The 12,477-nt window shown below is 46.9% G+C and overlaps 2 protein-coding genes across 2 annotated transcripts in view; one reads left to right on the forward strand and one right to left on the reverse strand.

Moving 5' to 3' along the window:
• Positions 1–5,831: 5,831 nt before the first annotated feature.
• Positions 5,832–9,911, reverse strand: LOC125760230 (uncharacterized). The gene is made up of 5 exons (XM_049420035.1): positions 9,702–9,911; positions 9,237–9,398; positions 6,590–6,848; positions 6,360–6,467; positions 5,832–6,038 (listed from the first exon to the last, which is right to left on the reverse strand). The coding sequence occupies exons 1-5, from the start codon at positions 9,866–9,868 to the stop codon at positions 5,832–5,834; spliced, it is 903 nt and encodes a 300-aa protein (XP_049275992.1). The 5' UTR covers positions 9,869–9,911.
• Positions 9,912–11,927: 2,016 nt separating this feature from the next.
• Positions 11,928–12,477, forward strand: part of LOC119407300 (laminin subunit alpha-1) — a 133,573-nt gene continuing 133,023 nt past the window's right edge. Inside the window, exon 1 of the mRNA XM_037674204.2 lies at positions 11,928–12,302. Coding sequence (XP_037530132.1) covers positions 12,170–12,302 — 133 coding nt within the window. The 5' untranslated portion in view covers positions 11,928–12,169. The remainder of the gene's footprint in view (positions 12,303–12,477) is intronic.

A 12,477-nucleotide genomic window follows, 5' to 3' on the forward strand; every position in this document is an offset into this window, starting at 1 on the left:
CGGGAGGCAGTACACTCCGATACTGAGGCCATTAGATCATTACTTGGAAAAGTGGTTCATGACCCCTTTAATTATTCATGTTCATGCATCGTCTATAGCATGTTATGCTCAGCCTGGTTATTAAGTTATCTGACTGTTGAGTCATGGAATAACTAACTGCACTTGCGTATACATTGAAATTGGAGCCAAAACGCGTAAATTCATGCCACCCGTTGTCTCCTCATCTGTACAACAGGTAAGAAATCGACAGCTCCAAACGTGAAAAGTGTGCCACGGACAACGCTGATGAGCTACTCCGGAATCGACTGCCCCATGAAAGAAGTGTTGGAGTTGATGGAGCTCAGCGCTGATGAGCTTGTTTGCAGAGAGGTGCTCGACACTATTGTTGAGCAAGTGTCAAAGGCCGCAGAGAAAGATGCCCTTGAATATTTCCTCAAACAAATGTCGCCTCGACCTGTCTACCATTTTCTGGATGTCTTAGATGATTCTACAACCCAGAGAAGAGATTTTTTTGGTCGATATGACAGCTGATCAGAGGGAAATATACGAAGAAAAGATGTCTAGAGCACACCCAGTTGACTAAGCGTTACTGACCCAAGGACAGTCAACGCGTGTACACGGTATGTCATAAATATTTAGAAGTGCAATGCACACAATGGTAAGGAGCGTCATATTTCGTGAACCAAAATATGCAGGTGACATCAGGAGAGAAAACTTCGTCTCAGCAGCACCAAAGTCCCGTGATTCGGACAAAGAAAGATGACCAAGGGCTCCGGAAAGCTGCTCAGCAACTTTTTAAATCCAGCTCCTGCAAGAGCGCTGCCATGTGCTATGGTGTGTTTCTCACTTCACAATACCAAAATGTAAAGAGTAATAGCGGCCGCACTTGGTGAGTGCAATGTGCCTTTATTAATGGGCTATACGGAAAGTCACTGACTTTATATACTGCTGTAAATAAATATCATTACAGGAATCAGAACAGAAAACAGCCCGAGAGGACCTGGAAAGGAGGCTTGGCGCAAGCATAGTGCAGGTAGGACACCGCCCTCTCATGTAAGGCATTTAAGGCACACAAATTGGATGGAATGTTTATATTTATTCTCGAACCTCATTTCCCCATCTTTTTATTCCCTATAGACTGGACTGGTGGTTCTTCCTGAGCAACCTTGGCTGTGCTGCAGCCCTGACGGCCTCGTACAGCTTGATAATGAGACTGTCCTGGTGGAAATCAAGTGTTCATATGAATTCAAAGATTCGCCATTTATTAGGTACGAAGAGCGGCACTGCGAGCTTCCGTACTTGATGTTCATTGATGACATAATTGTCAGTACTGACATAAAGTCACATCAGTACTAAACTCAGATACAGGTCCAAATGTATATTCTTAATTTGCAGAGAACACTACTTTTTTGTGTACAGTCCAAATCAGTCCGTCATTGTTGCTGTGAAGAGGGATGAAAAGTTTTTGTGGAAACTCATCCCTAAAATGGAGTATTTTTATTTCAAGCTTTTTGTTTCTGCCGTCTTTTAGAATTGCTTTCCTTCAAATAACGCTCCGTATGCTTTACCAATTCAGCCAAGGCGGCGCCGTACTCCCATTCACTTTATCGGCTATTTATGTGCATGCAAACTTAATTGAGAGTGTCAGTCAGCGCCGCTCTTAGCCATGATGGAAAGTGTGTACTACTCTTTCTTGCCAGCAGGCGTCACGCAGTTTGTGATCTAACGAAAGTACAAAAAGACATTTCCGTGTATTCATTTTATCATTTGTGATATTTTTAACGTTTAGTGCATGAAAGCAGTGTTTAGACCTACAATACTAGCGGTCGAGTTGGAATGACTATGCCGCAGCTTTGCAAATATGAATACAGTGCCTCTAATACGATGTGTGGTATATGACCATATAGGCCAAGTGCAACACCGTTAGCCACACGGGGCTCGAAAGGAGATATGTACTTTCTTCAATTATATGAATTGTGTTGCTTTCATTATTAACCCGGGTCGCTAGAAACTTCAAAGGCTATATTTATCTGCATGTTACTATCAGTTTGGTGTGCACGGATTAGCCAGACGTCGGAGGATGCGAGCGCAGTGCATTTATGATTTGCAATGTCTCAGAATGGAAAACTGAGCTAGTTGGAATAGATTCATGCTTATTACTGTGCAGTGCTCTCAAAAAAAAGGACAAATGACGGAAGCCTTTGTCGTATGCACTTCTTCCGTCCTTTTGTCCTTTTTGTGAGCGCAGCACGGTACTAAGCATGATCTGCAATGTGTCTAGTCTGTGTGAAACCTTTTCTTGAACTGTTTTGAATGGGGCAGTTGCAGTGACTTTTATATCTGATTTTCTGATGTGGGGTATTAATGTTCCTGAATTTTGCCATATACTTTGCATATTTAGATTTAGGTATGTTAAATGAAAACAGAAAGTTGTGCTATGCATTTTTCTAAGCTGGGTAACAGAACAAACTAACTTGCAGTATTTAGTTGCAAAGCGACCATGCGCAAATCATTTTACGCACGCTAACTGCGGGCGATATCGGGATTTCGAAAAGTAATTCACATAAGCATTTGCTTTTGCCTTTAAAATTGTATTAGAAAACATTTCGATTTTGCAAGAATGCACTGTACTTGTTTTTTTACATGTTGTAGCATTTCACAAAGTGTTCTTTATTTTCTTATTTCACAAAATAAAGGTCTGAAACCAATACTCCTATTGTTGGTCCACTCTATAAGGTTGCTAGTACATATTGTAACGCTGAAACCACACGACATCCACACAACAGAAAAGAACACTATATTTCAAACACAAACATGGCACCGTCGCCTTAGCTTCACTTCATCCTCTTCGTCTTCCTGTAGTACGCCTGCCCGTACCATGTGGCTTTCTTCCTCGTCATCTAGTTGGCTACAACAACACGTAACATCTTTCCACAGGGGGTGGGGGGCGGAACGGGGCGATAATTGGTGGCGGAGCAGCTGGGCAGAGAAGGTTGTACCCTTCCTCGGAAGGTTGACAGTTCCCTTTAGCAAATGACTGCATTATTGTCGTATAAGTAGACCACAGTTCGAAAATGCGCGCTTTGACGGGACAGTCACGCGCAGCGGTCTCTCCTTGCGGTGTCGAGCCACCTTGCTGTATGTAACAGATGACGTTGAGTCCATGGGCAGAACGTTAGTGACAGTGTCCGCCGCCTCGTGTTCGCGCTCCTGCGTACGCCGAATGTTCTTGAGATCGTCGGCGTAGCTCTGCCAATCATGCGTGCGACTGTTCTCGGCCCCCAGTGCGACAGTATCTACGGTTAGATGGTTGTCCGGGTCAAGCATGAGTGCACCGCTCACACGGCTGGAAAAGTGAACAGTCCTCCTTACCAAGTAGTTTCTCAGCTTGGAATTATCACCGCCATAGATCTCGTTCAGCTGTGTGGCATCCGCATGCTCCTCACCTGGGCTCCTCGCATACACGCACTCACTGCGCGGGTCCAGCAGAAAGTCATTGCAGCGCGTCTGTGACAACAGCTTCTGAACGAAGGGTTTGTAGGAAATTGGTGCAGGTTGCGACAGAAGCTGCGCCTTGACTGGTTCACCGCTACCGCAGGCATCCTGCTGTCGCTCCATCCCACTGAGACTCCCGTCTGACGGCTTGGACCTCGGTGCGCTAGCCTCGTTGGCAACTGTTGTCACAGTAGTAAACAGCAGCAAGTCTCGGCTGTTGCAATCAGTAACTTGACTTGGGAAGTTACCTTGAGTAGTTTCCGCCGAAACGATGAAGAGCTGCTGAGAAGAGGCCGCAAAAGGAATTTTGCGCTGTTCGTCATCTGGTTCCAGCCCTTGTTGTGATGGCGTTGATGTCTTCTCAGTAGACTCGCTGACAGCACAGCTCTCGACCAACGGCGAAGGCGCCACCTCATACTCTCTCTCCCCATCGTCGTGCACTCTCACACAGGCTCCGCTATCTGACCCCCCTCGCTCCCACAGACCAGTGCTTCCGTCAACAATGCTCTGCTCCTCAACGCTGCCCCGTTCTTGAACCTTTGACGTTTCACATATGTTCTCGTCAGCACACTGCACTTCCTTTCCCAAAACACAGCGAAGAAACTCTTCGAACCTGCGCAGCTGCCTGTGGTCCAGCTCCTCCAGCGCTTCCTCCATGGAACTCACTAATTCGTCCCTCAGTCTATCCATCGCTCGCATCCCACCGCTGCCACCAAATGTAACGCTGAAATCACACGACGTCCACACAACAGAAAAGAACACTATATTTCAAACACAAGCATGGCACCGTCGCCTTAGCTTCACTTCATCCTCTTCGTCTTCCTGTAGTACGCCTGCCCGTACCATGTGGCTTTCTTCCTCGTCATCCAGTTGGCTACAACAACACGTAACAATATGTTAAAACAATTCAACACACAATGGGATATGCAAGAGAATTAATGATAGCAATTTCCAAGCTGGCTAGCTAGCTTGCTTGGTGTCTACATGGTAATTTGAAATACATTATCTCATAACGGTTACAGAAGGACAGGATGACTGCGTTGAAAACGTTTTTATTCAAAGCTCTATATAGCAGTCATAATATCTGGTATTTTACGTACCAGAACCACAATATGTTTACGAGGCATGCCATAGTGGAGAGCTCTAGAAATTTCAACCGTCTCGTCTTCTCGTGCACTGACATATAGCAGTACACGGGCCTCTAGCATTTTGCCTTCACCGAAATGCGACCGCGATCGAACCCGCGACCTTCGGGCCAGCAGCTGAGCACCGTAACCATTGTAGCACCGAGGCTAAGCTCGAACAGTATGAAAGGAAAGCAATAGCACATAAAACAGCGATAAATTAAATTTTCAGGACAGTATGAACTTACTTAATCGTGTTGTACAGTGAACACAAAGCCAAAGGAAGCTTTCCAGATGGATTAAATGCGTCATATTTAATTGAAAACATGCTTTTATTTTTCACAGAAACAAATATACATAAAAAACCTAAGAACTGGGAATCTTGATTCATCGGTAAAGTTCTCTTTAAGAATTAAGTTCACACAAAATAATTTCTGAGCGAAACTCACTTGACAACCACCACAGACAGTTGTCTGTGGTGAAAAGACACTCATTCTTTTTTTTTTTTAATTATCAGTGGCTGCATGTTAACCAAGGCAGCACATACCCGGAACACTTTGTCCATGTGCGGCACCAAAGTTATGGGAACTGTGTTGCGCAGGATCCTGTATAAATTTTCAATCTGCCAATAAACCGCTCGACATGTATACGCACGGATGCAATTTTATATGTTGTGTCCATGTCTTCTCGGGAAAATTGACCTCCTCCTGAATTGAAGGGAGGCATCACAATGACACCACCTCTGTCCTCCACATCTGTCCGGATGCGTGGAAAGCCCTTATCGCTCAAGATAACATCGCCTTTTTGTACATGTTTAAAAAAAATCCGAGTACTGAGTAACAAACGAGTCAGTTTGTCGGCCACCATATGCGTCTGACAAGAAGGCGATCATTCCATTTGGAATTATACCAACAAGGACCTTCAGTGTATAACCTCCTTTGTAATTAGAGTAGAGTATGTGCTGGCAGTCAGGCTTCGATGGCGTTTCAGCTCGAACTTCCGTGCAGTCAATAATAAATGTACATTCCGGATAGCTTTCCTTGAACGTCTGTGACAGGCACTGCCTTATGATAGCTCTTGGTGGCACAAATACCCACTCCTGCAAAGCTGCGCTAATTAAGTGTGTCGAGCGTACTTATAAACGCACGTGACGAAGTAGATTTTGACAGACCAAAAATCGCAGCTAATGCATTGAAGCTTTGAACCCCCAGCTTAAGCTTGGCCAAGTAAAGACAGATCTTGTCCCCCCGAGTCAAGTCCGTGCTTCGGTAGCTGGGCTGTGGCAGAATGTTGAGCAAAAGACTTAAGACTTGCATGGTACACTCCGCACAAATCTCGCAAGGCAGTCTCGTTTTGCTTGAGTGTCTCAAACCCTAAAAATTCACATTTCTTCTTCCAATTTCTATCAGTCGTAGTCACCTGCGAAAACAACAGAGAACATTTCAAATGCTGCTTTTAAGAGAATGACAATACTGTCGCGGGATGTCTGTCACTACATCTATACATTCAAGCTATATATATTCAAGCTATACATCTATATTCAAGCTCCCATCAGACACCGAAATTACCGAATTTATGATTATGACAGTAATTTAATTCCATACTTTTTACAGCTATGAACGCTTGCTTATATGTCTTTATACGAGGTTGCCTATAAATTATTGCTACACCAGTTGCAATGAAAACGAAGCCCACTATAAGTATGAGACAAACCCTGCAAATGTGTAGTGGTGAGTGTACCTTGTCGCACTGTTTACTGTGAGAAACTTGAGTTGAGGCCTCAGATCCATTTGTTGCTGACAGGAGGATAATCAAATTTCCTTGGGATTCTGGTTCTGCTTGGCACGCCTGTTGGGTATAAAAAGAAATTAAACAGGCTGCACAAAAATTAAAGAAGCACCTACGTCGGCAGTCTTAGTGAAATAATGGGTAAAAATGAAAACAGAGTCATCTCAATATTGCACGCTTACAGCATCAGCCTGTGTAGCTGGATGAGCTTGCCTTCCTGTTTCACAGGCTCCTGCCGAAGGCTGGGGATCGCCATTACTGGTGGGTGTGAGAGGCGTCTCTAGCGATTCCAAATCATTTGAAAGCGTGTCATAGACATCGAGGAAAACAGAGTTCTCTTCATCTTGCATTGCTGGGTCATCTTGAGCAATACCTTGCGGCACAACCTGCTCCACGGAATTTTGTGCTGATCTGGCTGCTCTCACAGAACGACGCCTCCACCTATAAGCAAAATAAGGTTGTGGGAGGGATCAGATCACGCCGTTCACTACAACGTTTATACTTTGGAGTTTTTTTTTTTTCTCAAATATTGTACGGTAATCAACATTGAGCATATCTGTAGTGCGCCAATAATAATTTTTGTTATCATCTTCAAGTATAAAATGTACACGAAGTCTGAAAATGACTACACGTTTAAGGGTGTTCCGTGATCCCAATAGTAACGCCCACGGTGTTAGAAGTATTATAGGTGGACCGATGGCGCCTCCGGAAGCGGCGAACTTCTGTCCGCGGTTTGTGGCGTCTGGTTCACAGGGCCCTAGATGGCGCTACACTACTGGTGGCTCAAGAGCGGTATCAGCCGTGGTCGCTTCGGAGCCGCGACCGCCCCTCGAAATGAATAAAAAACTGTGCGTTCGCGCTATAACGAGGGCAAAAATAAATAAATAAATAATAGCTTCGAATAAATCGAAATTTGGACGATACAGCCGCTACCTGTTGAATATATTGAATTTGCCACCGCGAAGGTTGGCGGTGGCAAATTCAGCATATGCTTTCCTCATTCGGACAATTAAAGATATGACAGTGACGTCACGCTGAAATATGACAAAAATTAGTTCTATTTGTAGAAGTATAGTTTAGATAGTACCGCCATAGCCGTAGTATTACAACAGAAAATACTGTCTTTGCTGTCGCGAACATTCGAAGTAATTTGCGGTCGTTGATCGCGGATAAAAAAATGTGTCACGAATACGACTTTCTAGCTGGTCGTGCATAAAATACTGAATTTTAGCGAATGCCAGCAGCTAAGTTTGAGGCACCGACGAAGGATATGAAAAAGCATCCTGGTTTGGCACTGCGAGAAGGGCGAGACATTATGAATGGTGGATATATGTTTCCGATTCTTCTCTGTTGCGAACTTAGGAATATATTTCACTGTTTATGCCTCGCATAGTCACCCGAAGACAGCGTTACTACTTCGTCTTTCAAGGAACACGTCGATCGCGGTGTGCGGAGTCTTTACGAGCGTAGCCAGTCAACGGCGATGGTACACCGGTTACGGTACTCGGCTGCTGACCGAAGTTCCCTGTTTCGATCCCAGCCACGGCGGTCGAATTTTGATGGAGGCGGCATGCTAGAGACCCGTGTACTCTACGATGTCAGTGCATGTTAAATAACACCACATCGCCGAAATTTGTGGAGCTCTGCTACAGCGTGCCTCATAATCATAACGTGGTTTCAGCACGTAAAACCCCACATATTCTCATTGTTAACAAGCGTAGCTTTCGCACGGAGAGAGAAATACTGCACACGCACGTAGGTGTTAAAAAAAACGGGCCAACTCACGGCGTGGATGAACTCAAGACGATGAACTCAAAACGAACTCCATACTTCGTCGGCACGGCGTCATTAGCCCGAGCCGCCTTTCGTGATGTGCTCACAAGAACGTGCCCTTTGTACACTGCTTCCCACGTCTTCGTTATGTACCTCGGCTCGAAGTGCTTCTCGCACACGTAATCAGTCGACTGCAGCACGCGGTCCTTGCGCGGAATCGCATGGCGCCAAACATTCAGGCGCTCCGCATCTCGGGGTGCAGAAAAATCGACTTTTCAGTGCAGGTCTTGTACACAGAGCTGCACCGCGGCACAAAACACTTTCGGCCCATTTCACGGCTTTCTCACTCGAATAGCATGACCTGCCATCGCACAAAAAGAATTAAACGAGGAAGCAATGTGGCGACAACTGCTTCGTCACCGTGGTGTTGTCGGAAGAGAGGCCGGCGCGCGCCGCTGTGAGCCTCTTGACTGCTCCTGCCATCTCGCGGCGTGACGTCGCGGAGGAACCGAAGTTCGACGCAGCGAGCGCATGGCGCCGGTGCTGCGTCGTCCCACCTGCACTTCTAACACCGTGGTAACGCCATTACATTCGCAAAATAAAAGAAGTATTGTATACGAAATCAAACTCTATAAAAACGTGTGCGATGGCAAAATGCCTCATTAAAAAAACTAGGAATTGTGACCGTCTGTGTGCACAGAAACATTTCATACACGAACTTCACGGAGACAGCTACGTATGAAAACTTATTGATAAAACATTTTGCGTGGTCTGTTGCTTGAATCATTTTTACTTTGAATGAAAAGTATCGAATGAGCAATGTGCTTGTTACTAACCGCGTTCCATGTGCGGTTGCATGTGCGTTCCATGTGCGTTGCCCTTAAAATGTGGCAGTGTGAAAGTGTCATGGTTGATCAGAATCCTTCTATTTTAGCTTTACTTGATAATTGCGACTGCGCGGAACAAATTCTCGCTGAGCTTGAAATCAGGAATCAACAGTCTTAAGAAAATGCTTTAAAAGGCATGGACAGTTATGCGCTTCACTGCCTATCATACCTCTGCGCCGTTTCTGCGTGAGGTGCCCGTTTCTTGTAAGCCGCTGGAAACACTGTCGGCACATACGAAGGGTGCTGACTTGACTCATTTTTGCAGTTTCCCACAAAATGTCTGCTACAAATCATTGTCCAAGCTTTTGGCAACCACACACTTCCGTCGGCGCTGCGTAGATATAAAAAATATATAACCACACATCACAAATACCACACGTGTACACAACTTCAACTACTACATCCCCAGCCATTTCGAATAATAGTAGCAGCATAAAGATATTTCTTCGCAATTTTTTAACAGTGCTCTAAGGACGGAAGTTGAAAGTATTATGGTAATTTGTACTTTTAAGGTGGGGACGTGTATCTCCCAGTAACTCGATCGATTAGAGGAGTGGTAACGCAGGAATTAACACCCATTATGTTGAATGCATCGTGCGCGTGCTCATTTTTATAAAAAAAATTGTTTACTTACTTTTTTCGGCGCACTGCTGTAATCCATGCCTGTCGTCTGCTTTTTTCGTACCATCTGTTTGGGAATCGGTAGAATTTCACTGGTGGAGTCGACCCCTTCGTGTTTGCATGGCTATTGTGACAGTCGACGACGCAGCAGTAGTTCCTTCCTTTCCGTCGGAGTGACATCGCCGAACGAGGGGCGTTTCGCGTGCAGCGCGCGCTTCGCAAATGCGTGGGAACCAGCGGATCGGAGGGGTCATAACACTCTACAGTTGTAGGCTTTTTCCGGTAGGGGAATGGCAAGCACTGGCGTCGGCGGACGAACTTGAGCTGTTCTCTCCTATTCAGTCGCCGTTCTGCCACACTTCAGAACAACATTTCTGAGCGAGATGGGAAAAAACAGTAGCGCTCCGCGCACCTGCGGTGTCGCCTCTCCGACGCCGTGCAGATCCTCTCACCATTCTGGCCTTATCCCGTCCAGGTGCGACTAAGTGGGGTGAACGAGCCGCCGATTCCCCAAAAGGGGTCATACGAGGGGTCACTTTTTAACCTCTAAGCGCGACGTTGTCAACTGGACATTGAATTTTGAGGTGCGTGTGTGCTTTTCATTATGCACCTACCAGTGCTGCAGGACTGGTGGAATCCTGGCCACAGCATGGAGAGGAGAAAGAGGGGGTGGACCCCAACCATGTTACTTTTTAATCCGGCACAACGAAGAGCGCAGGTGCCCGTTCACTGAGGTCGAACGATGCAAATACTTGTACTGTTGTACATAAAGTACTTCCTTCCATCAATTTGTCCTGCTGACCGCTTGCGGCCTGAATGTCCAACGAGACTGAATGTACAATAGTGGACATTCAGTCTCGTTGGACATTCCGTCTCGGTTGGACATTCAGTCTCGTTGGACATTCAGTCTCGTTGGACATACAGTCTCGTTGGACATTCAGTCTCGTTGGACATTCAGTCTCGGTTGGACATTCCGTCTCATTGGACGTTCCGTCCCGGTCGCAAATTTCGTTTTTCCGTTTTCGTTCCACACATCGCAATATTTGCTCAGAAATAAGCTCAGAAAAAAATGAGCAGTTCGCAGCCGATGGCCTGATGCTCTCTTGACTGGCCCGGTGCAGCGGAGTTGTATGTCACCGCTCATTGCACGTGACTCTAATGTGGTGCGACGTCACTAAAACTTTCGTTACGCTTCCTACACAGTGACGTCGGTGTCAGTCGCGCTAACGATGGGTCTCGATTGCGAGAATGAGCATTTATACAGACTTTGGAAGTGAATTTAAATATATTCTAAACGTCTAAGTTATCTTCTTAATACTTGTTGTGTTAAGTCGGAGTAAACCTTTTACAGTCATGAATTCACCCGGCTTTTGGAACATAATTGCAACTATCAGGTGTCAAGTGCGGTCATGTGCTGCCCTCTGCCTGTAACGCTTGCAAACGTACGAAGATGGCGCCACGCGTACAACAACGGGCGTGCGCGCAAAGCGGACACAGCTGGGTGCCTCCGCTGCTCTACTCTGCTGTTTTTGTTTTTGCTTCCTTTTCTGCCCCCCTAACATCGGCGAGGCGGCTGGGCGCCCCGGGGGCAAGCTGGGCACGCATGCCGGCCGACCCTTCTTCTTCTTCGAGTTTGCCGAAAGAAGCGGGGACGGTTGTTCGCGTGAAGTACCCGCAGAGGGAGGTGCGAAAGTGAAGCAACAAATATACATAAAACCGGCAAAAAAAAGTCAAAAGGGCTGCAGAACCGTCCATCCGGCGTGTTTGTCCATCCAGTTGCACTGTCAGTTTCGGCGGGCCTGCTGAGGCCTCCCGGCGACTTGTCGTCGGTGCCTGCACGCTTCTTTTTAACTACTACGCTTCAAAGGATGTACGAATACGTTGCCTCTTGTCAGTAAGACTATGCTCTGGCCATACACAATGCGGCACCAATGGTACTACTACGAAGACCCTCCGGAACCAAAACGCGCGCCTCGATCGCTTCGTGCTCCGTGATCCGTTTCGTACGTTCTTCTTCGCCGGCGTTGGCACTCTCCTCCGGTCTTCCCACGCACGTTTTTTTGGAGGGGGCCGGTCTTCTTGGGCGTCCCTGCGTGAACGCCGAGGCTCTCCAGACCGACGTATACCTGCTGACTCTCGGAGTAGTCGTACGTAGGCCGCTGGCCGAGTTCGAAAGAAGAAAAGAGACGCCGTGTCGCCCACGCGGTTTCCCTGTGCCGCGTACGTTTGCCCACGCAAGCCTTCGGCGTGCGGAGGTGTCGGCGGCGTTTCGGTTGCCATCTGCGGGAGGATTACGTCGGCCCGTCTCGTGAAAGAAGCAGCAGAGCTGGACTGGGCTGGCCGGCTGCGGCTCCTTTGGGCCGCGAACAACTTACGTCCGATAGAAGCAAGGAAACAAAGTTTGAAACCTTTCGACGACCGACAGTGTGTGTATGTGATCGGTGACTCCAAAAACCAGGACTTTTATAGCCGGCTCGGACCATGGGTGCCGGGATTTTGGTGCCGGCATGTGGTACTTCTTGTTGGGCTGTCGTGGTCCCAGTCCTCCTCCTAGCGGCGTCACTGTGGATGGAAGCAGAGTGCAGAGGGGACATGAGGCCCCCAAGACCGAAAAGTAAGAGAACTTATAAAGTGATTACTACGATTGCTTACTCTTTCGCCGAGGAGCGCTGGATTGCCTAGCAGCTGGGTGTGTCCACCTGAAAGATCATGCGTTGCTGATGCAGGCAGTTAATCATTGTAGTACATCGTTGTGGTTATCAGTGTGCGTAGACCGTGTGCAGATCAGT

Source organism: Rhipicephalus sanguineus, chromosome 10 (assembly GCF_013339695.2).
Source record: "Rhipicephalus sanguineus isolate Rsan-2018 chromosome 10, BIME_Rsan_1.4, whole genome shotgun sequence".
Lineage (NCBI taxonomy): Eukaryota > Metazoa > Arthropoda > Arachnida > Ixodida > Ixodidae > Rhipicephalus > Rhipicephalus sanguineus.

Coding starts and splice junctions, on each gene's coding strand:
- LOC125760230 (XM_049420035.1), bottom strand. CDS start 9,868: ATGTCACTCCGACGGAAAGGAAGGAACTACTGCTGCGTCGTCGACTGT. Junction 9,399..9,701: donor ACAGCAGTGCGCCGAAAAAA/GTAAGTAAACAA, acceptor ATATCTACGCAG/CGCCGACGGAAGTGTGTGGT. Junction 6,849..9,236: donor CACGCAGAAACGGCGCAGAG/GTATGATAGGCA, acceptor TTTTGCTTATAG/GTGGAGGCGTCGTTCTGTGA.